This window comes from Brassica oleracea, chromosome C2 (genome assembly GCF_000695525.1).
Source record: "Brassica oleracea var. oleracea cultivar TO1000 chromosome C2, BOL, whole genome shotgun sequence".
NCBI lineage: Eukaryota > Viridiplantae > Streptophyta > Magnoliopsida > Brassicales > Brassicaceae > Brassica > Brassica oleracea.
Genome location: NC_027749.1, coordinates 32,272,130 through 32,294,434, shown reverse-complemented (window position 1 = coordinate 32,294,434; position 22,305 = coordinate 32,272,130). Strand labels below are relative to the sequence as shown.

General features: G+C 31.3%; 2 protein-coding genes across 2 annotated transcripts; one reads left to right on the top strand and one right to left on the bottom strand.

Moving 5' to 3' along the window:
* The first annotated feature begins 2,678 nt into the window (after nt 1-2,678).
* On the top strand, nt 2,679-5,358 carry LOC106327825 (mitoferrin). Its single transcript, XM_013766100.1, has 8 exons — nt 2,679-3,910; nt 3,978-4,096; nt 4,176-4,300; nt 4,394-4,493; nt 4,581-4,667; nt 4,738-4,821; nt 4,893-4,978; nt 5,085-5,358. Exons 1-8 carry the CDS (start codon nt 3,073-3,075, stop codon nt 5,230-5,232), a joined length of 1,587 nt encoding a protein of 528 aa, XP_013621554.1. The 5' UTR covers nt 2,679-3,072; the 3' UTR covers nt 5,233-5,358.
* LOC106327824 lies at nt 5,338-8,639 on the bottom strand. The gene is made up of 3 exons (XM_013766099.1): nt 8,365-8,639; nt 6,179-7,862; nt 5,338-6,014 (listed from the first exon to the last, which is right to left on the bottom strand). The coding sequence occupies exons 2-3, from the start codon at nt 7,838-7,840 to the stop codon at nt 5,673-5,675; spliced, it is 2,004 nt and encodes a 667-aa protein (XP_013621553.1). The 5' UTR covers nt 7,841-7,862; nt 8,365-8,639; the 3' UTR covers nt 5,338-5,672.
* Between the last annotated feature and the right edge of the window lie 13,666 nt (nt 8,640-22,305).

Below are 22,305 nucleotides of genomic sequence, written 5' to 3'. Positions count from 1 at the left end.
GAGCTGGTGTAGATTGGACATCTTTTGCTAAAGACTCGTTTTCAAGATATATAAATGTATGTTTTACTTTCGACTGCGTCCATGGAACATATGTATAATATTTTGGGCTTGTGAACTTCATGTTTTATATATATGGAATAAAGTATGTTTTATATTCGTGACGTGTTGAATCTGATATTAGGTTAGTCCAAGCTAACACAACTCTATGATTTGGTACGGGTTGCAAAGCCTTAGGCCGAAGATTAGAGGAAACGAGTTTTGAATGGATATTCTGGGTTACAGAATTATGTTTGTGACTTGGAAAGTCTATTCTCAACCCGTCGTAACACTTTCGGACTTGGCAGAGGAAGGTAGTTCGGGCATGTTCTTGTTTGATTGTTGCCCGGCTGACTGACCGATGTCTAAAACGGTTCGGGGGTGTTACAGTTATAACTTTGCTTTCCATTTTATTACATAGCAGTGTAGGCTTACCTATTGTATTATGACGTTTGCCTTCATGTCATCTTTAACATATTCTACCATGCAACTAGTAGACAATGTGTGGTCTCGTTTTGCTTACTTACCTTTAATAATTGCCTTTTCTTATATGTGTCTATATCGCCTCAATCCATGTCATAACATTAGGCCACTGCAACTTGTCTGAACACATGTATTGAGGATCTGACTTCCTTGCCTAAACTATACCATATATCGTATAGCATAGCTTTGTTTGGATCACTTCCTACACATGTATTGGAACATTATTCAACATCACATAAAAACGTGGAAACAAAGCGAACTTGGATGTATATGGTTTTTACCAAAATGTGGGCATACTACATTGAATATAGGGTAGTTTTGTTCTCGTGCATGGATATATTGTATATTTTCGAATCCGTTATGAATACACAATTACCAATTGTTGTGAATTTATGTGTGGCAGAACTTAACTAGACTACATAGACAATAGTATAGTATTGCCTCTGCGTTTTTTCATACCTCAACATGCGGACACAAATTAAGCATGTGTTTTTAACTTCAGTCCTCTCCCCACGCACACGCGCTTGCAGGGTTATTCCTGGCAATATTGAGCATAACTAATCCCATCAGAGACTTTCCACTGTAGAATGGCTATAAGCTTAATATTAAGGTCCAATATGAATATTCACCAAATTCACCCTATGTTCAATTCGAGTATTCAATCCAAAATGTGCATAATCCTGTTTAAAGGAAAAAAAAAACTGAAATTTGGTGGAAGAAGTGTAATATTAAGAGTAAAAATTTAAAAAATTTCATCTACAGAAAAATTAAAAGTAAAACTAGATTTTTCACCCACACATCCGTGCGGGTAGGTTTTCATTTTATAAATATATAACGGATACCATCGCAAAACTTTAAAAGATATTTACATTTTAGTGTTATATATTGTGTAAATCTATAATGTTATTGGTTATGTTTCTTATTCGATATTATTAATGTATAATAATTTGTTTTAGATATTTTACTTTATTATTAATTGTTATTATATATTAATATATTTTCGAGTTTGCTAAAATAAATTCATAGTATGAAATAAGAAAATTGAGAATCTCCTTCATTTTTTCTAATTTTTACAAACTGAATACAATACATTTTAAAATTTTATTTAGTTATACTATAAAACTGATATTTTCTTAGCTTACTTTATATTTCTATGTTATTTATTTTAGTATATTGTGGGATTTTATAAGTAAATACATTATAATAATACTATATTATTAATTATGAAATCAATCGCTGCATTAATTTAAAAATATTTTAAAATTTTATTAAGATTTTGTTAGGTTTTTTTAACATATTTTGTTATAAGTAAAAATAAAATTTAAATTTACATTTTAAATTTAGTTATTAATATCTATATAATTTATAAGATTTTTTAGAAATGTTGTATATCAAATAGATTGACTTATATAGTCAAATACATGTAATTGATGAAATAGACATAATATGATTTTTATGGTATTTCTTTTAATAAAGAAGATATAGAATATAATTATAAAATTTAAAAAATAGCATACACTTTTTTTTTATTTTGTTTTATAATAAAAATTTATTTAAATTAATGTATAATAGTATATATTATTAATTACGAAATTAATCAATGGTATTAATTTAAATAAAATATTTTAAATTTTTAGAAAGATTTTGTTAGATTTTTTCTCAACATTTTGTTATAACTAAAAAAAAAAATTTACAGTTAAAATTGGTTTATTATTATTATTTTTATATATTGAATAGATTAATCTAAATAATTAAATAAATGTAATTAATGAAATGGACCTAATAAGACTAGTATGACTTTTTTTATGGTAGATAAAAATGATACTTCTCTTTTAATAGAGAAGATATTTTAAATTTTTAGAAAGATTTTGTTAGATTTTTTCTCAACATTTTGTTATAAGTAAAAATAAAATTTAAATTTATAGTTAAAATTGGTTTATTATTAATATCTTTATATATTGAATAGATTAATATAAATAATTAAATAAATGTAATTAATGAAAAAGACTAAATAAGGATAGTATGACTTTTTTTTTTTTATTATTGTAGATAAAAATGGTACTTTTATCTAGAGAAGAAGTGAGAAATGAAAGGAGGTAAAAAGTAAAACCCCAGCGACGAGAACAAGCGGCGCATAAACCCTCTACGTAATTTTCATTTTCAACCCTTTCAATTTCTTTTTCCACGCGCGGCTGGATCTTCCCGAGGAACTTGAGATCTCAGAGCTGCTGCTGAAGAACGTTCGCAAGTTTTGCTTCAACTTTTTCTGAATTGGCAGTCTCTTTTAAATTTTAATCTTTTTTTCTTCTTATTCTCGAGAGAACACCAATAATCCCTCCTTTTTTTTCTTTTTTGGCTCTATTGTTTTGGTATACATACATATAGAGGAACGACCACTGTCATGTATAAGAAGTTGATGAAGTTTCATATAGGGAGGGGTCTTTGGAACAAATCCATGTCGTAGCTAAGGCATCTGCAAGTGAGTATTAGCTGAAATTGGAATCAGAAAATTGGCTCATTTTGATTGGTTCTTTAGGTTTGTGAGAAAAGCAAATGGCTTCTGGGAAAGGCCCTTTTAAAAAGGGTCAACCTTCGATTAAGCATAGTTGCAACTTCGCTGAGGCTAAGAGGAAGCTGTCAAAGATCAGTGATCATGAACATGTTGAGTATCTTCCCCAGAGGCACACCAGATCAAGAGGATCTTCAAAGTTGAGTCAAATGTTGAGCAGAGATGCGCTGATATCAGCAGTTGACTTGATGTGGGATCGCTCCGATAGAACAGGTTCGCCTGCTGAAGAAGAGGCTAATAAGTCTCAGTTGGTGAGAGTTTCCGAGAAGATGTGCTATAGGCAATCTTCGGAGGCTAGATGGGAGAGAGACAAACTGTACAGCTGGATGGAAGGAGTAGCTCCCTCTATTACCAGGCTTCATAAGGGAGATGCTGAGTTTGAGAAGATAGAAAGTTGCTATGCTGAGGAGGGCCACTCAAATCCAAGGGGTCCTCTTTTAGAACCATCCAGATCTATGGATGCCAACTCTCTCTTTCTACTTTACAAAGATAGGTGTGCCAATAAGAGAGGAGTGAACATAATAAGCTCCAGATGTAGTAGCACGGACTGCCCTTCTAAGCTTTCTTCTCCTTCAGGGACTAACCCACGCGAAGACACCTTATCCATGCTTGAGGGAGATAGAAAAGACCTAGAGAATGAAGCTTGTTTGTCCTCTACTTACGCCTTTGCTAAACATCGGCATGCTTTTGCCGGTGCCTTGGCTGGTGTCAGCGTCAGTCTTTGTCTTCACCCACTTGATACAGTCAAGACAATGATTCAATCATGCCGCTTCCAAGACAAGTCTCTATGCTATACCGGGAGATCAATCATATCTGAAAGAGGTGGGAATCATTTACTTGAGATGAGTTATCACTGTGCCTCGTTGCTTAAATCCCTATATGTGCTCAGGTGTTTCTGGACTTTATCGGGGGATTGCTAGCAACATTGCCTCATCAGCTCCTATCTCTGCCCTTTATACATTCACTTATGAATCAGTTAAAGGAGCTCTGCTCCCTGTTTTCCCTAAGGTCTCTTTCACACATGTCTTACTCTTGGCATGTTGAGTAGATTGTCAAAGTTCATATATCTAATTCCTTGTAATATCAGGAATATTGCTCTCTTGCCCACTGTGTAGCCGGGGGTTCCGCAAGCGTTGCAACTTCTTTTATCTTCACGCCAAGTGAGCGTATCAAACAGCAGATGCAAGTCAGTTCACATTATCGCAACTGCTGGTAAACTTTGCAAGCTTTAGTCTAACTTTTGCTTAAGAAAGGATTCATACCTTCTGATCCCCAAAAAAAAAAATGGTATGTCAATTAATATAGGACTGCATTAGTTGGAATCATCCAGAAAGGTGGTCTACTTTCTTTATATGCTGGATGGAGTGCAGTGCTTTGTAGAAATATCCCTCACTCGATCATTAAGGTTCTCTTACTATAATTTGTTCGTGTTCTCTCTAACTAATAGCAGTGCTTGAATACAGTTCTGATGCCAAAGTTATTGGAAATGCAGTTCTATGTTTATGAAAACATGAAGCGAATGGTATTACCATCCATAGGTCCTTGTGGTCAAGCGGCTCAACCCACAACATTGCAAACGGTTTGTACTAAGATTCTCTATTTTCAGCTATCTTTAAATATGGTAACTTGGGATGATTATCTCCTGACAGCTCGTCTGTGGAGGACTAGCGGGATCTGCTGCTGCCTTTTTCACAACCCCATTTGATGTAGTGAAAACAAGATTACAAACTCAGGTTTGTTTCTCTCTCCAAACTTTTCAAGGAGCAGTTGTCGCCAACATTTAAAACTTATCCTATGGCTGCAGATTCCTGGATCTAAGACCCAACATCCTAGTGTGTATCAAGCTCTTCAATCAATACGGAAACGAGAAGGTCCACGAGGGCTATACAGGTTTGCTCATTTTTCACTAATCTTATCTCCCATGCCCTGGTGCTTGTATCATCCATGCTTCTTCAGCTTTACCAGTATAATCTTCTCTTATTGTTGTATTATGCAGAGGTTTGATCCCCAGACTGGTGATGTACATGTCCCAAGGAGCTATATTCTTTGCTTCATATGAATTTTACAGGAGTATACTCTCTCTAGAAGATCTCTCTGCTCGCTGGCACAAAACAAAAGATGGAGATAACCCTAACCCATTATAGGACAAAGATTGTAACACTTTAATCATTACCATTTTTTGGGCTATGTAACTATTGATTTGATGAAAATTCATTTGTTCAAAGTACCTTTTTTGACCGGGGAGAGAAAAGAGGAAGATGATCTCATTATTCACTACAAGTTACAAAACTTTTTCTGAAAGATCTAACCAAATCTAAGCTTATAAGAAACTCTAACCAAATTGGGCAACTCCCATTTGCTACCTTATAGTATGAACAATGTAGCTTTTTTTTTTCTTTTGCAAAGATCCTACTCGGAAGAATGAATAAATAACGTGACACATTTCTCAGACCGGAGACCATAGAACATTCCATCTTCAAGTTCTAGTTTGTTTGGGGAACCGCTTCATGGCTGCACTTTGTCAGGAAGCTGGAGACCAACCTTCTCTTATCTTCTTACTGCCAATCCTGGACAGCATCACAGACTACACTCGAGAGATTGGCGAGAAAGGAGGGTTTGGCATGTAGGACTGAAGAGCGATCACAGCTTCTTTCACAGGATTAGGAACATTCTTTTCTCCTTCCTCTGTTACTGCTTCAACTAAACACTGAACATCCTCATCAATCAACATTTTCAGTGAGCTGCAGTGTGACAACGGTTGTACATTCTCGCCGTTTCTGTAATTATCCGAGACTTCAGTGTTATGTAATATGGCAACACAGGTGGAGAATGCTTGCAGAGTTGATAACTGCGCATGGAAGTGAACATCGTATTGCCCCTCCTCAGCAAACGACATGTACAACGCTGGTATATGCTCTTTAGCACCCTATAAAGGTAAGAAGTGTGGCGATGTGTTAAAACATTTTTTGGGAGGGCCGGATCAGAGATTTGGAGGGCTTAAAACATTTTTTAAGATTTGGAGGGCTTAAAACAAAAATTCATAACTATAGGGCAACAGTTACTCATACAAGTCCAAGATCCAAATGTTACCTGGAGAAATAGTTGCAAAGGATGCTGATAGTCCACAAGAGGCTGATCATGAGAACATGAGATAAGAGGATTACCCAAAACCATAAGAGGACAAGCCATGTCCCAACCACCACAGTCACAACCACCTCCTGACCTCCATCTCTGAATCAAAGGCGAAGGACCGGAGTTTTCGGTAGTTGGTAGCCCATGGTTTCCCCTTGGGATTACAACTTTCAACTTTTCAGAACCAAACAACTCCTTTTTCTCCTCTTCTATTGGAGAAAGACCAAGAAGATTCGTTTTCTCCATCAACCTTTTGTCACCTCTTCTGTACTTTAAGCTCTCTCTCTTCTCAATGGTCTCTTGGATAATTATAGCGGCAATCTCAAGGTCAGGATGCAAATCTGCAGCTGACCATGGGTTTGTTCCATTCGAAGCCTCAAGATCACAGCTCTGAGATGTACGTTTTGGCTGAGATCTCTGCTTCATTGTATCACAACCATCCCTGGACAATGTGCTGCTTCTTGAATCTGAATCTGGTTTAGCAAGAGGTAGTAGTGATTGATCTTCCTTTGTGGAGACAGAGTCACTCCGTCTCGCTTGTGCAATATCATACAAAACAAACTCGTTAACCATCAAAGTCTCTGGATCTTGTCCCTTTTTTCTTACTTCTGAAGACATGTTACATGAAACTTGCATCTGAGCCACAAGCAAAGGCTCTTTGCTAACATCGTTCAAACCCCTCACGCTAGCACTGCTTCTCTTTCTGATCCCAGCAGATGAGAATGTATACACCCAACTAGAACCAGTCTCTGATTTCCACGTCTTTGCGGTGTAAACATCCTCTGGAGAATCAGACACAAACTGAAAAACAGGCAACCCATGTTTGCTTTCTACCTTTAGACGGCAATGTAGATGAACCGGGGATGATGCCAGTACATAGTCCTTATTGACAACTGGAGGAAGACTTTTATGAATGTTTGAGTAGTCACTCAACATAGACTTGCAACGCTCATTGTTCTTCCAAGGCTTTTCTGCTTCTCCTAAATAGCCAAGAGGACTTCTCAGAGACTTTGACTTAACAAATGGATCAAACATTTTCCTAACCCTTGAGCTTTCCTTATTGCAACCGGCTTCTAATGAAGAGGAATGTGGCTTAGGCAATCTAGTTTCATGGTCATCCTCTTCTGAATCCAACACCACTCCTCTATCTTTAATACCTGATTTCAAACAAATGTCAATGAAGTTGCCAGAGGTGTAAGGCTCAGCTGATGACTTCTGTCCATCTGAAACCTTCTTTGCGTCTGATATTTTCTCTGTACTCCCCTTTCTTGAAGAATCAACAACTCTAAAGGAGAAAGAAGCGTCGCTAGTACGAGACAGCTCAAGTTTTGCATCCGAGTCTTTACGTCCCTGAGGATCTCTAAGCTCTTTAAAAAACTTATTGGAGCTTTGATACACAGAACCTCGCCTTTGCTCCGTTTTATTATCCGGCTTGGAAGAAAAGTTCTTACAGGATGTGCTGCGGTAGCGCCTGAAGCTTATCTCGGTGAAGCCTTCTTTGACTCTCAGTATCTCATCCCTGCGAGGCGGCTTCAGCCTTGTACTCCTCTTCTCTGATTCAGTAAGAACACTGTTGGGGCTTTGTTCCATATCAATTCCTTTACCAAATTTCATTTCCATTACAATCACCTCATCAGAACATCTGGAAAAAAAATAAACATTAGAATTCAATGAATAAAGTTTAGTCCTCCTTACTCAAGAATGTAACAGAGAGACATATTGGCATCAAAACATAAACAACAAAGCATGGATGAAGGAAAGCTAAATTCAATCTAAACCATTTTACCAAACAACTAATATAATAGGTGAAGTCGTTGCCAAGAGCATCATCACATACTAGAACTTTAGTCAGTGTCCAAAGAATGAAATGACTTAAGCTCCAAAATACAAAGTAAACATGCAAAAATCAATGATCTTTCTATACCTCATTGTAGATCTCAGATAGGGTATGAAAAAAAATCCAATTATAGTATGAAAATGAACATAACAAAATCAGAAAACTACCAAAATAGCGGTCAAAGAAGAACACCAAAACAAAAGAATCAGATAGTACCAAAACTAGCATCCAGCAGAAGAAGCAAAAAGAGGTGAACTTAACAGATAGAGAGAGAATAATATAAAAGGATCTAAGAAACAAAGCATGCCTGAGTTAGAGTGAGAAAGAGAGTGTGTAAATCTCGAACATATTTTCATAGTTTCACTCATAGACATGGAGAAGCAGAAAGACAAGGAGAGATCGCAAAATAGTGAGGGCAATAGGATAGATAGATCATGTTCTTTGTAATGTAAACAAAAAGAAAAGCAATCGATTTGTTTTCTCCCTCAAGGCATCATTTTGTTTCTTTTCTCTCCCAATTCGTAGCACTCTTTGGTGTGCAAAAATCACTTTCAGTCTCTATCTCTCTCTGTGTACTTTTGCTTTTAGCTTTAGTTGTTGTCGGCTTCTTTTTTCACTTCATTTATCAAACACAGGTTTTTTTTCCTCTTCAATGAAGTGAGTGACGTAAGACAATCTTGCCCCTTTGTCAGAAACTATTGCTAAAATACATTAAAGGGTTATTTCGTCATTTGATATTATTAATCGGTGAGAGATTTGAGGAAAACTTTCATTAAACTAACCAAACTATAATAAAGTACCATTACTTGTTTCTCGGGAAGTTCATGTGGATTCCTATCCCTAATTAAAATCTTTAGACTATGTGTTTCCTCCACTTCAAATCAAAAAGATATTTTAATTGTTTATCTATAGAAGGAGTATTAAATAATGTGTGATTTATATGGGTGGTGTACTTAGATTTAAATTCAAGGAGATGATTTAATTGTATGCTAATAGTAGCTCCTAACTATAATGGCCTGCATCGTAATTGGAAAACCCACTTTTGACCAACCTTTCAATTTTTTTGGTCCAAATAGGTAAAAGACAAAAATAATTTATTGGCATTTAGAATTAGAAACTTATAATATAATCCGGTGAAATCTATTATAATGGACCGTCAGGACACACCCACGTATAAGGCGAGCTTAATGGGTCGAGCCCAGTTTCATTCGGGACAAAAAAAAACAGGTTGGTCTGCTTAAAACTTTAAAATTTCAAATATATACGGATTTCTTTTTTAATTTTTCTAATTAGAAAATGTAGAAAATACTCTTACCCAAATTAGACAATTTCAATGTAAATAACAAACGAGAAAAGAAACACTACTTCAATATAATCAACAAAATCTAGAAATCACAATTTTCCTCCAAAATCTAAAAATACATTTTCTGTCCAAACTGACAAAATAAATTTTATGCCAAAATTGAGAAATCTTATTTACGCCTAAATCTGATAAATTGATATTTTCTCCCAAAATTTTAAAATTATAATTTTATACTAAATTATAAAATTATATTTTCCACAAAAACTGAAAAATACATTTTCCACAAAAACTTTGAAATATATTTTCTATCAACATTGAAATATTTATTTTCTGCCAAAACTCAAAAGATTATTTTCTGTCAGAATTATAAAATCACATTTTTCTTTAAATTTGTGAAATCTTTTTTCCACCCAAATGCAAAGTCACATCTATATTATTAAAATTAAAGTACAAAATTGAACTAACCCTTAAACTAACAGTTTAATCTATAATATATAAAAGTTGATGCTATAAGCCATTGAAAACGCCTACGTAGGATTTAAAACCACCAATCTTAATATGAAAAATAAGCATTTTAGTTTGCTATTTCTAAAAATGTCAATATTACCAAAAATCGTTTATTTCAAAATAAAATATAAATAAATTTAATTATAGCAAACTTACAAAGGCAAATAATTATACATAAGTTAACTTAATACAAAATACATTTTCGAAAATTAACATAAAATATATTAAAAAAATAATAATTAACTTTAAAATGTAAAATATTTGAACAGTTAGAACTGTTTTAATTTAAAACACGTGAATTTTAAAGTTTAGATTATATGCTATTGAAAACATTAAATAATATGATTTAAAACACATAGGATTTAAAACAACTAATCTTTTTTTGTCATAAAAAAAACTAATCATAATATGATAAATAATTATTTTAGTTTAATATTTTCAAAAATGTCACTATTTCCAAAAATTTGTTTATTTCAAAATAAAATAGAAATCAATATCAAATAAGGAAGCTAACAAAAGTAAAAAGAGGGTATATATAAGTTAACTGAATATATAAAAAGTTTTTGAAAATTAAAAATTAAATCTATACTATATAAAAGTTGAGGCTATAAGCCATTGAAGGCGTTCATGTAGAATTTAAACCACCAATCATATTATAGCAAATCAGATTCTTAGTTTACTATTTTAAAAAATGTTAATATTACCAAAACAAAATCGTTTCTTTCATACTAAAATATAAATCAATATCAAATAAAGTAAATTTACAAAAAATATAAATAATATATTAAGTTAACATAATGTTTAATATTTTTTCGAAAATTAAAAATTAAATAGCCAAAATAATAATTAATTTAAGTTATACACTATATAAATCTAAATTTAAACTCATGATTTTCAAAGTTTAGGTTATATACTATTGAAAGTATTCAAGAATAACATATACTATATATACGTTGATATTATAAATCTTTGAGAATGTTCACATATTATTTTAAAGCACCAAAAATATGCCAAATCGTTTTTTTTAATTTGGTATTTCTAAAAATGTTAATATTACGAATTGTTTTATTTCAAAATAAAATATAAATAAGTATCAAATAAGTTAAACTTACAAAATTAAAAACATCATGTACAATTCTATACTATATAAAATAAAGTTTCGAAAATTAACATAAAAATAACAAACAAATATAATAGTTAATTTAAAAATGCAATACTTTCAAACAATTATAACTATATAAATCTAAAACACATGATTTACAAAATTTAGGTTATATGCTGCTGAAAATATTCAACAAAAAAATAGGTACTATATGTAATTTGATGCAATAAATTATTGAGAATATCCACATATTATTTTGAAGCACCAAAATATGTCTAATTACCATTTTAGTTATTATTTTAAAAATTTCAAGATTTTCAAAAAATGTTTATTTCAAAATAAAAAGGAAACTACTATTCAATTTAATGATGAATGCAAAATTACTAAGGGAATCAATTTGATATATAAACTAAATCTTTGAAAGACCAACATAAAATTAATTTTTTTTTTAAAATAATCTTAAATAATACAAGAATTTCAAATAATAAACACAATATGAATCTAAATCACTTTTCATTACATATGATTCTAACAAAATATGATTTCAAAATAGAAGCTATTTCTTTCAAAATAATTATCAATAATAAATTTAGAAAACAGAAATACCAAATAACTAAAAGAATCAGTTTGTTATAAAAATTAAATCTTTGGAAGATCAACATAAAATTTAGTAACAAAAGTAATCTTAAAAATATAATAATTTCAAATAATAAAGACAATATAAATCTAAAGCACTTTTTCTTTACATATGAATCTAAATAACATATGATTTCAAAATTGAGGATATATATTATATAAGTGTTCACATATAATTTAAAAATATCATTATAATAATATAAAAAATCAGCATTTTAATTTGATAAAGTAAATAAAAAGATCTTTTTATTAAAAATAATTAGCTTGATATATAAAATAGGTATATATTTGAAATTAAACAAAAAAAATATTCAAAAAGAAATAAAGTTTAAAAAAAATTATTTATAAATAATCATGTATGTAAAAATAAATAAAATCAACACAAAACTATAAAAAGATAAATTAAAATTTGTAAAAATTATCTTTAAAGTTAGATTGATATTTATAGCTAATTATTGAAAACTTACCATAATAAGAGATTGACAAGAAAAAATTTAATTATGTCCATAACTTTTAATATGATATGGACTATATGCTTTAAAAATTAGAAATAACTGAAAATACCAATAAAAATATTTAAAGTCAGTATCATAAGTTAATATTTTTATAAATCTTAAATTTTCTAAAAATAAAAATAGAACAAAACGAAAATAAAAATAAAAAATACTTTCTTGATATATATGCTAACTCTTCTTTAATTAACTTCAGAATTATAAAATTATGTCTTAAAGTATGTCAAAACATACGTATATCTTATAAATCAAATAAAATAAATAATTAATATCACAATACTTAATATGATCAAATAAATATAAATGTAAACTGTAATTTACTATTTGTTTTTTTATTTATATTGGTCTCAGGTATAAAATATTATAAATTTATAATAGAGAAAATGACTAGGATAGCACTAAAAAATTTTTTGTCACTAATATAGCCTCTAAGAATAAAAATGACCAAAATAGCATTTAATGTTTTATCAAAAGAGATAAATATACACTTATATCCCAATGGTAAATTAATTTAGACATTAGGATTTAGAGTTAAGGGGTGGGGTTTAGGATTTAGGGTTTAGGATTTAGGGTTTAGGGTTTAGGATTTAGGGTTTAGGGTTTAGAGTTTAGGTTTTAGAGTTTAGAGTTGGGGAGTGGGATTTTGGGATAAGATTTCAAATTTTGAAAAATAGAAAAAATTTAAATTTTTCAGAAGATAAAATGTTATTTTGGTCATTTTAGTTTTTGATGGCTATTTTTGTGACATAAACTTAGAAAGGTGTTATTTTGGAGATTTGCCCTTTATAATATGTTATTTGAATTTCTTAGAAAAATAATGGTTGATTGTGATTCTTTTTTTTTTTACCAGCCAATTTATTATTTAGTTTACAAGTTACAAAGCTCTGTATGAAATAAGTGATGGTAACAATAATTTACTTATGTAAGAAATGTATTGTTAAACAAGACGTTTGTCTATGTTTTTTCAAATCTTTTATCTATTTGTTCTCAAGCTGTTTTTATCAATAAATGAATAAATATAGTTATTTAGTAATCAACAATTAAAAGTTAATAAATTTTGACATATATTTTTTTAAGTAAATCATTATCAAAATATTCATTAAACTAATCAAATATGTTTTAAAGAAAAAACTCTAAATATTTTATAATCAATAAGCTTTTTTTAATATGGTCTTAAAAATTATGCAAACTATATGTTGACTTTTCATAAGTCTTTGGTGTAATTCACCGAAAAATTTATAGGACATATGCTTATGAAACTTTATTAAAGCAATTAACATAGCATATAAAATTAAAAATGATCTCACAAGAGTTCTATCAATGAAAAAATATCTGAAACAAAATGTTGTTAAAATATACGACAACATATAAAAAATCAAAGAGGCTAAAAAAAATAAATTAGTTGAAAATTCTAATAATATTTACAAATAATATTCACATTAGAGTATAGTCTCAGGCTCTCAGTGACAACAGAAAATAAAGATATGAAAAATATTCATTATACATTCGTCAGTTGGAAAATATATTATCTAAGTTTATGAAATATGATGTGAACTAATAAAACATAATAATCACGCCATTTATTAATATTGTAACTAGATCAAGTAGAAGATGTATCTAATATATTTTTTATTTATATATGTTTATTTTAATAAATAAAATATTATTTAACATTAGTTTAAAGTTGTATATATTTATTCTCTTTTTGTTATATCTGACATTAATATTTAAATTTAATAAAAATATTTATTATGATTAAACTGTAAATATAATACTAACAGATATGCATTTAAGCGACTTCAATATGAGTATTTCAAATACAGATATTCACAAAATATATAATAATTTTATTCTCATTGTAAAAATTGGGTAAATACAAAGTAAAGTTAAATATTGTGCATATGCATTAATTTTTTATGTTTTCAAATAGAAAGATAGATAAAAAAATTATAATAAAAAATATATAATAAAGATAATTATAAGGGCAAATCTCCAAAATAGCACATTTCTAAGTTTACATCACAAAAATAGCACTCAAAAACTAAAATGACCAAAATAGCACCTTTCTAAGTTTATCCTTTGAAAATTTTAATTTTTTTTATTTTTCAAAATTTGAAATCTTATCCCCAAAACCTCATTTCTCAACTCTAAACCCTAAACCCTAAACTCTAAACCCTAAACCCTAAACTCTAACATTAAGTGCTATTTTTGTGACTTTTGACCTTGATTGCTAGTTTGGGAACATAAACTTGATTTAGTGCTATTTTTGTCTTTTTCTCTAATTATAATAGTGTACTATTTTTAATATGAATAGAATGATCAATATATATCTTTTAAGAAAATAAGATTAATAAATAATATAAGCACGTTTATAAATACACTTACACATTTACATATATAAAAAAAAGATATCTATATATTAGTTTTTAAAAGAGTATAATTGTATAAAAATCTAAATAGAAAAAATAATAAAGCATACTTTTAATAAAATTTCATATAAAAATGTATATAAACCAATTATACTTCATTATCTAGTCTATAATATAACGAGGCAGTTCCCTAGCGACACATGAGGGCCCCACATTTAATTTGAGCTGAACTGCGTAAATAAACATGCCAGATGTTGGGCCATTTAAGTAAATAAATACTATTATTCTCTCACTCAGCCCAACAGCACCCTCCGCCCTCCATCTTCCTCAAGGTTTCCAAACCCTTTCAACCATGAACCGCAATTCTGAATTGAATAGTGCAACGGCTTCCTCCACTAAAATTACCCATCAAAACTATGTAGAACTTCTCCCCTATGACATCCAAACGCTTCGCCTTCATCCAAACTACACCTATATATAACCGAGCTCAAGATCAGTTGTATGTGTTACAAAAAAAACATCCACCATCGACGTATCTACATACGTTCTCTTTGAAGATGTTGTTCCCGGAGTGTCCGAGGAGGCGACGTTGATTTTTGGGATGTTCGAAATCAAGCAAAAGCCGCCTGAGCTTCTTAACTCCGTCAATTTATCCACCGCTTATATTTCTACTCTTATCAATCAGCCACATCCACATGCCTCTGTTATGCAAGGATTTATCGCATCTTCTTCACGACGAAGAACTACAGGGTCACTCACCACAAATACAGCTTTGGCTTCAGTCACATCTTAATCTCCTTTGATTTTTTTTCTGTTCTTATCGTTTTTTGTTCTTTCTTATGTGTAGCTGTAACCTAAATTATTTACAATGATCTTTATGGTATGTTTGTTTCACATGACCACGTTTTGTTTTTGACCTGCTCTTCAACGACAAAAAGTTAGCCATATTCTCAGTTTATGTATTTCTTCTTCACAGTAATTTTGTACTTCACAGTTATTTAATTGCTTATAATTCATATCAGAACTGGATGATGCTGTGTCTATGAATCTGTGATGAATTAATGTGTTAACGATTTCATAATGTTCTATCACAGATTCATGGTTTCTTGGTCCAACAGGCAATCATTTTCAACAACAGATAATCAGCCATATTTAATTATGACTTTGTATATCCAAAGGTTATGTCGTTCACTCAGTTTCATCTGATTTTTGTTAGATGTTTTTTTATGTATGTGGCTAAGTTATGTGATGTATCTTCTTTTTTGTTAGATTTATGGATCTAGATTTATGGAGAATCATATCATCACGGCGAAGTGGGGAGATTCAGGTATATTAGTGTTCAAGGGTCATTAATTGGTGGATCTAAGAAAATTATTGGGAGTTGGTTTCTTTCTTTTAAAAAACCGGTCTTTTTACCAATCAGTTTGTATTTGGTTCCATGATCAAATTGCATTATTGCTGCAGAGATGGTTAATTTAAAGGAGAAAAAGTGAGAATGAAGATGGAGAGAGCATGCATATATACGAGCTATGAAGACCATTGTGAAATGGATTCGAGAAAGGTTGATTCAAACAAAACAGAAGTCTTCTTTGTACATTTTCTCACGTGCCTTTCTTCTTGAGGAAAATAACTATTTAGAAGATGCATTCAAGGTGTATGAAAGACGCATGGGTTTCATAATGTTCATAATGTCAAGACATTATGTTCATAATGTTCTATCACAGATTCTGGAGCGTGTCTGAATTTATTCGAGTATGATGCTTCAATGGTAATCTAATCTATCTTTTGGATGCATTCTTTCTGGTTAAAAGGCTGCTTTGTGTAATCTATCGATTTGTGCTAGATCTAACTTCTCCTATCTTTCTTTCAAGCCCCATCAGATGCTGACAGGACCTTATACCTTCAGTACACCAAGCTAGAAGAGGATTACGGTCCGGCCAAGCGAGCTATATATGAATGTTTATGAAAAAACCAAAGAGATTTCTGAAGGCCAAATGTCACAAGTTTGAGGTGCATCATGGGAATGAAGACACATATAGAGAAGTGCTTTGGATCAAGAAAAGTTTCGCAAGTTACAGTCAGGTTTGCTCTCCAGTCTCTTACAGTCAGGTGATTTTGCTGGTTTCCACTGTTTTCAGCTCAGAAGCAACTGTTTGTTGTCAATTTGGAGGATCCATCTGTTGTACTTTTAGCAGTTGCAAGCTGAATGACCTGACCGTATTTTATATTTTTGGTTCAGATTTATTTCACTCTGCCGTAGAACATGATGCAAAAATACAAGATGGTAGATATGGAGGGGACAAAAGGCGAGCTGAAGAAACCAGGTTTCACAGAAGATTAAATAGCAGCTCATGCCCTCAATATCTGCCACAGTTACATCAAAAGATGGTGGAAGGCAACTCGGGTTTGTGAACGCAGGAGTCAGCTTAAAGTCAGGTGAGAATGAAGGGAAGCCAGTGACAGGGAATATGGAATATTTTGAGCTTCCTTAAGAAAGTAATGATGAGTCGGTTGGAAGACAAAGTAGAGATGGCTCAGAAAGAAGTCCAAGCTGCCATGTTTGGAGGACTTGCGAGAAAGAGAGACGAAGACGGTAAAAAAACTGAAGACGGTGGTGAAAACGGTGCAAGCTAAGCCAAAACAGCACATAAAATTTAATACTTAGTACTCGCGTCAACATCATCAATAAAAATATACTTCAACAAACTTCGTAGATATTATCTAAAGCTTCGAAAATTTTAAAAAAAAAACATAAAACGCTATAGTCACACCACATAAGAGGTAAGAAAGTCTTGCTGTTAAAAAAAAGAGGTAAGACAGTCAACGACACCGAAAAAGGAACATCAAACTATACATTACTGATCTTTAATTAAACGACAGATAAGAAATGAACATCAAACTAAATTACTAATCTTCCGTATGATTCATTTTTGGTTTCATAGATTACGAACCTAATTTATAATAACAAAAACTTTGTGCTAAAAAGTAAAAATATGGGAAAGTTAAATTCTTAATGTACCACAAAATGTCAAAATTATACAAATATTAGTTACAATGGAAAAAAAAAATTTGTTTTAAGAAAAAAAAATCATTTTATTTTTAATGATAAACTAAAAGTTAGCTATATACTATTATATTATATATATAATTATGTTTAGATAATATATTATTGTGAGTTTCAAAAAATATTAATATATAGTTGTTGATATAAAAGTTTAACATATGTTAAAAAATCATTTTGTATAAAAATATAACATAGTTTACGATTTTAACATGTTTAACGGTGAAAGATTTAATATTTATTGAGTAGCATGAAAGCACTTTTTAAAATAAATTAGGTGAATCTGCCTATTTAATATAATTTAGTCATTTTTAATTTATACAGTACTTCGATTTTAAAATAAAATTTATATTAATATCATTATGAATTATTAACATTTCAAATATTTATAATGGTATATTTTATAAATAACACATGAACTAGGTCGCCGTTTTATTTGGTTATACCAAGCTGGCTTTCGAGTTCAGAATCTGATTAGGATTAATATAGCTTCTGTTGATGAAAAAGGAATATTTATGCAGATTTTCATAAAATACTGTATATTTATTTGATTATTGTAAATAATCAAGTAAGTGATACTAAATCTTTAAGGAATGGTCTTAATATGACTTTGCGTATTAGATGTTTTTAGTGACTCTATTTCAATAGAGTAGATAACCTTTTTGTTATATTGAACAAAAAAAGTTAAAAGTAATGTAAAAAATTAATTAAGTATTAGAATAAGACTTGACCAAACTAAAACTTTTAAAAAACTAAAATACAATAAAATTAGAACCAAACACATTATATAATAATTATAAATGAAAGTCGAATCAATTTAAATATGTAATTCGTGCGTAGCGCGGAAAAAATCTCTAGATTGCTCCTTTTCCTTTTGTACAAAATCATTGTGCAACTTGATCGAAACCCAAACATTTTATAACCCAGTTTTTACGTAATCATTATTTTGGGCCATAAAACTATATCTTTTTAACCAAGAGCTCTTGGCCTAGTGGTATTGGAACTCCGGCTGGAGTGCCCGCCCTGCGTTCGAGTCGCCTTGGCCCCCTTTCCGCCTATAACCGTGCGTGCCCGGATGGAAGGCCTCGTGGGGATTAGTCTGGGCTTACCGCCAGAGAACCCCACGGTCATCAAAACAAAAAATTGTTTACAAAAAAAAAACTATATCTTTTTGGTTCAACTGCCATAAAACTGTACCAAATTCAATTTTTTGGTCGACCTATTTCAGATCTTTTTTATCCAACACAAATCAATTTCAAACTTTGAATGGCAAGCATCGGGACAGTCAAGAATCTGTTTTATAGATGGTGCGTGGAAGGAGAATGACAAATTCACGGGGCAGGGATGGTTCTGCAGAGAAGTAGGATTAGAAGAGAAGATAATGGGGGCGATGAATCTCCGAAGAAGCTTATCAGCTCTACATGCCGAATGTGAAGCTTTGATATGGGCTATGGAGTGCATGAAGACCCTTGATTTTTCAGACGTAGTTTTCGCAACAGACTGTTCTTGATTGGTGAAGATGGTGTCCTCACCTGACGAATGGCCAGCTTTTGCTACACATATGGAAGAGTTTCGACGCAGTAAGTGTTTCTTCCCTTCCTTTAAGATTCGACATATACCAAGAGCAACTAATCTAGTGGCGGACAAGCTTGCACGAGGTGCTCGGAGTTCCCCTGCAGCTGTGTTTTATGTTGATTCTACCCCACCGGTTTGGTTTTCCGAGCCGGTAAGTTTATTATCATAGTTTAGTTATTGTCGTAAAAAAAAATCAATTTTAAAGTCCAGTAAAAACTATAAAATTAAATAATTTTATTTCTATATAATTTTAAGATTTTCTAGAGTTATTAACTTAAAATAACAGCTTATTACAATTCTATATTTTTAAAATTTATTTTGGGTAAAATAAGAAAAAAAAATTTAATTTTAAATTATTAAACTTTTAAATCCGAATTTAACATCTTTTTTCTTACACTATTTAATTTATATATTTACAACTACCTAAGTAAACACTAACCCCCCATAAACATCAGCTTTTGAACATGAAACGCTAATAACGTTAATGGTCAATCAAATCATTTATCAACACATGAATTTCCTGATTATTATTATATCAATCTAATCAAGCTGTGAGATCAACCTAATCAAGCTGTGTGACTTCCAATGTTTCATTCATCACCATTGTAAACAACCAGAAAAACAAGAATTAAGAATAAAGAACAAACAAAAGAATCATGTACACAAAATTACTTAACGCATATGAATAATTATAAATTTATTATATATTTGATAAAATAATTTAAATATATAAATTAAAAGTTAGGAAAAGTATTGTGTTAATATATACTATAACAATATGTATATATATTTTTGACATCGATATGTATATTTATATTTACATAGAATTGTATATATGTAAAATTTTAGTTACTAAACAGAATTAACAATTAAATTTTATAGAAATAATTCAAAATTTTTTTTTTTATAAAATACTTGACTAACTAGTTATATACAATTTTTCAAAAATTATTTATTAACTAATGAAAATTGACGTGAATTAATAGTGGTGTAGTGTATTCAAAATTTAAAATTATTAAAAATCAAAAGTAACTGTAACTTAACTAACAAAATGCAAAATAATTAGTAACTCAACTTATAATACATGAGATTTTGTTTGATGTTGAATTATGATTTGAATTATTTAATTTACTAAAGGGCTAACTCAAATTTGTAGCTCAAATATAACAATTTCTAATTCAAACATTAACTCAAAAATTAAAAGTAACTCACGATTACTAACATTTCTGAGTTATGTTTGTAACTCAAACTTAATCATGTCTAACTCATGTTACCGATCAAAGCCATAGTTACATTTTTTTGATTAATCTGGGTATCCCGAACCCATATAAAGAATATACTAATTTCTAAAGTGATGCATCCTACAGATTAGTCCTCTTTTCGAGCATTCAACTGGGTCCTAAATAATAAGCCTATATATGTTGACCACATAATAAAATGTAGTAAAAGCTTTCGAACCTGAGTTGCTTAACAATCTAAAGCATGCTTATCACTAAACTGCTATCACGTGGTTTTCGTACAGTTACATCGACTAAATGATGAAAATGAGTCGAATGACCCGTAACCATAATCAACCAAAATGCAACATGCAACGCAAACACGATCTTAGGAACAATAATAGTTAAATTCATGGTGTGAAATACCTCACCTGGAAAAACACTTTGAAAATTTTAAACAAATATCTAACGATTTTCATCAAATAAACGCAGAATATAACAATACTTTATTAACTAAATATGAGACCAAATACTGTAATGCATGTAAGCTACAACAGAAATCTTTTGAAAATCCATGTAATAATACCCCAAGTTCATCTTTGACAATTTCTTCTTGGAAAAACCGATGCCCCCGAGATAAAACACTTTTTATAGCAAATTGTTTCAGGTTATTGGTGATAAATATTTATATACGAGAGACATATAATGTGATCTGCAGTGTGCTAGAAGTGGCACAAAGTAGGAGACCATTAACCATGTGTTCTTTGAGTGTCTACCTACAATTCAAACATGGGCACTTTCAACAATTTCTACAAATCCGGATAATTTTTCTTTGCAATCAATTTTTACAAACATGGATTACTTATTTTGGAGAATAACATTGAAAGGAGAAAATCGTCATTTTGCATGGATCTTATGGTATATATAGAAAGGACGCAATAATATGGTCTTCAGCAACATAGATACAGATCCTAAAATTACTCTTCAGTTGGGAGTAACAGAAGCATCATTTTGGTTTGAGGCACATGCACAAGTAAAAAATCTGGTTGTTCACTTATCCAGAATGGAGGATGAAGACGAACCTCAACGATCGGGTCGATGGTGTTTTACTGATGGCCTATGGAAGAACAAGAAAGTTTACTCGGGGCAAGGATGGTATAGTCCCTAGAGGGTTTTGAAAGGCTCATAGGGTCAAGAAATACGAGTTCCAGTCTTTCACCCTTACATGCAGAGATTGAAGCCTTCATTTGGCCTATGAAAAACATGAAGAATTTAAACCAGTTCCATGTAATTTTTTCAAAACATTGTTCTCAACTGTTGAAGATGGTTTCATAACTAAAAGAATGCTCTACTTTTGCATCATATTTGGAAAACATACTCATCCTGAGGGGAAGCTTCAGTCACTTCGAGATTATACATGCATGTATCAAGAACAAAGAACAACTACAAGAAAACAGCAAGCATTCTGAGGGAAAAAATCGTCGGAATTTCGTCGGAATATCGTTATTCCGACGACATACCGACGAAACAAGTCGTCGGAAATAATTCCTCGGAATTTCTTCTTTCCTTGGAAATCCCTCGGAATTTTCCGACGGAATTCCGAGGAAACAAACTTCCGAGGAAATTCCGAGGATTACTAGTTTGTCGGAAATGTACTCGGAATATACCGAGGGAGAACTTCGTCGGGATATTTCCTCGGACGTTCATCGATCGATGCGTTTTTGGACATATATACATCGATCGATAGGAATATACCGACGGACATATTCGTCGGAATATTCCGAGGAATATGTCCCTCGGTACATTCTGAGGAACCGGTTCCTCGGAATATTCCGAGGGAAATGTCCCTCGGTATATACCGGGGGAACAGTTCCTCGGTATATTCCGAGGAACCGGTCCCTCGGTATATTCCGAACGTTTTTTTGTAAACAGATCGATTGATGGATTTATGCCCAAAAACGAATCG

What these genes read in the sequence shown, in the direction of transcription:
- LOC106327825 (XM_013766100.1), top strand. Translation starts at nt 3,073, where the DNA reads ATGGCTTCTGGGAAAGGCCCTTTTAAAAAGGGTCAACCTTCGATTAAG. An exon ending in ATCAATCATATCTGAAAGAG is followed by an intron (nt 3,911 to 3,977) that starts GTGGGAATCATT and finishes ATATGTGCTCAG; the next exon opens with GTGTTTCTGGACTTTATCGG. An exon ending in TCCCTCACTCGATCATTAAG is followed by an intron (nt 4,494 to 4,580) that starts GTTCTCTTACTA and finishes TTGGAAATGCAG; the next exon opens with TTCTATGTTTATGAAAACAT.
- LOC106327824 (XM_013766099.1), bottom strand. Translation starts at nt 7,840, where the DNA reads ATGGAAATGAAATTTGGTAAAGGAATTGATATGGAACAAAGCCCCAAC. An exon ending in CTTTGCAACTATTTCTCCAG is followed by an intron (nt 6,015 to 6,178) that starts GTAACATTTGGA and finishes TTACCTTTATAG; the next exon opens with GGTGCTAAAGAGCATATACC.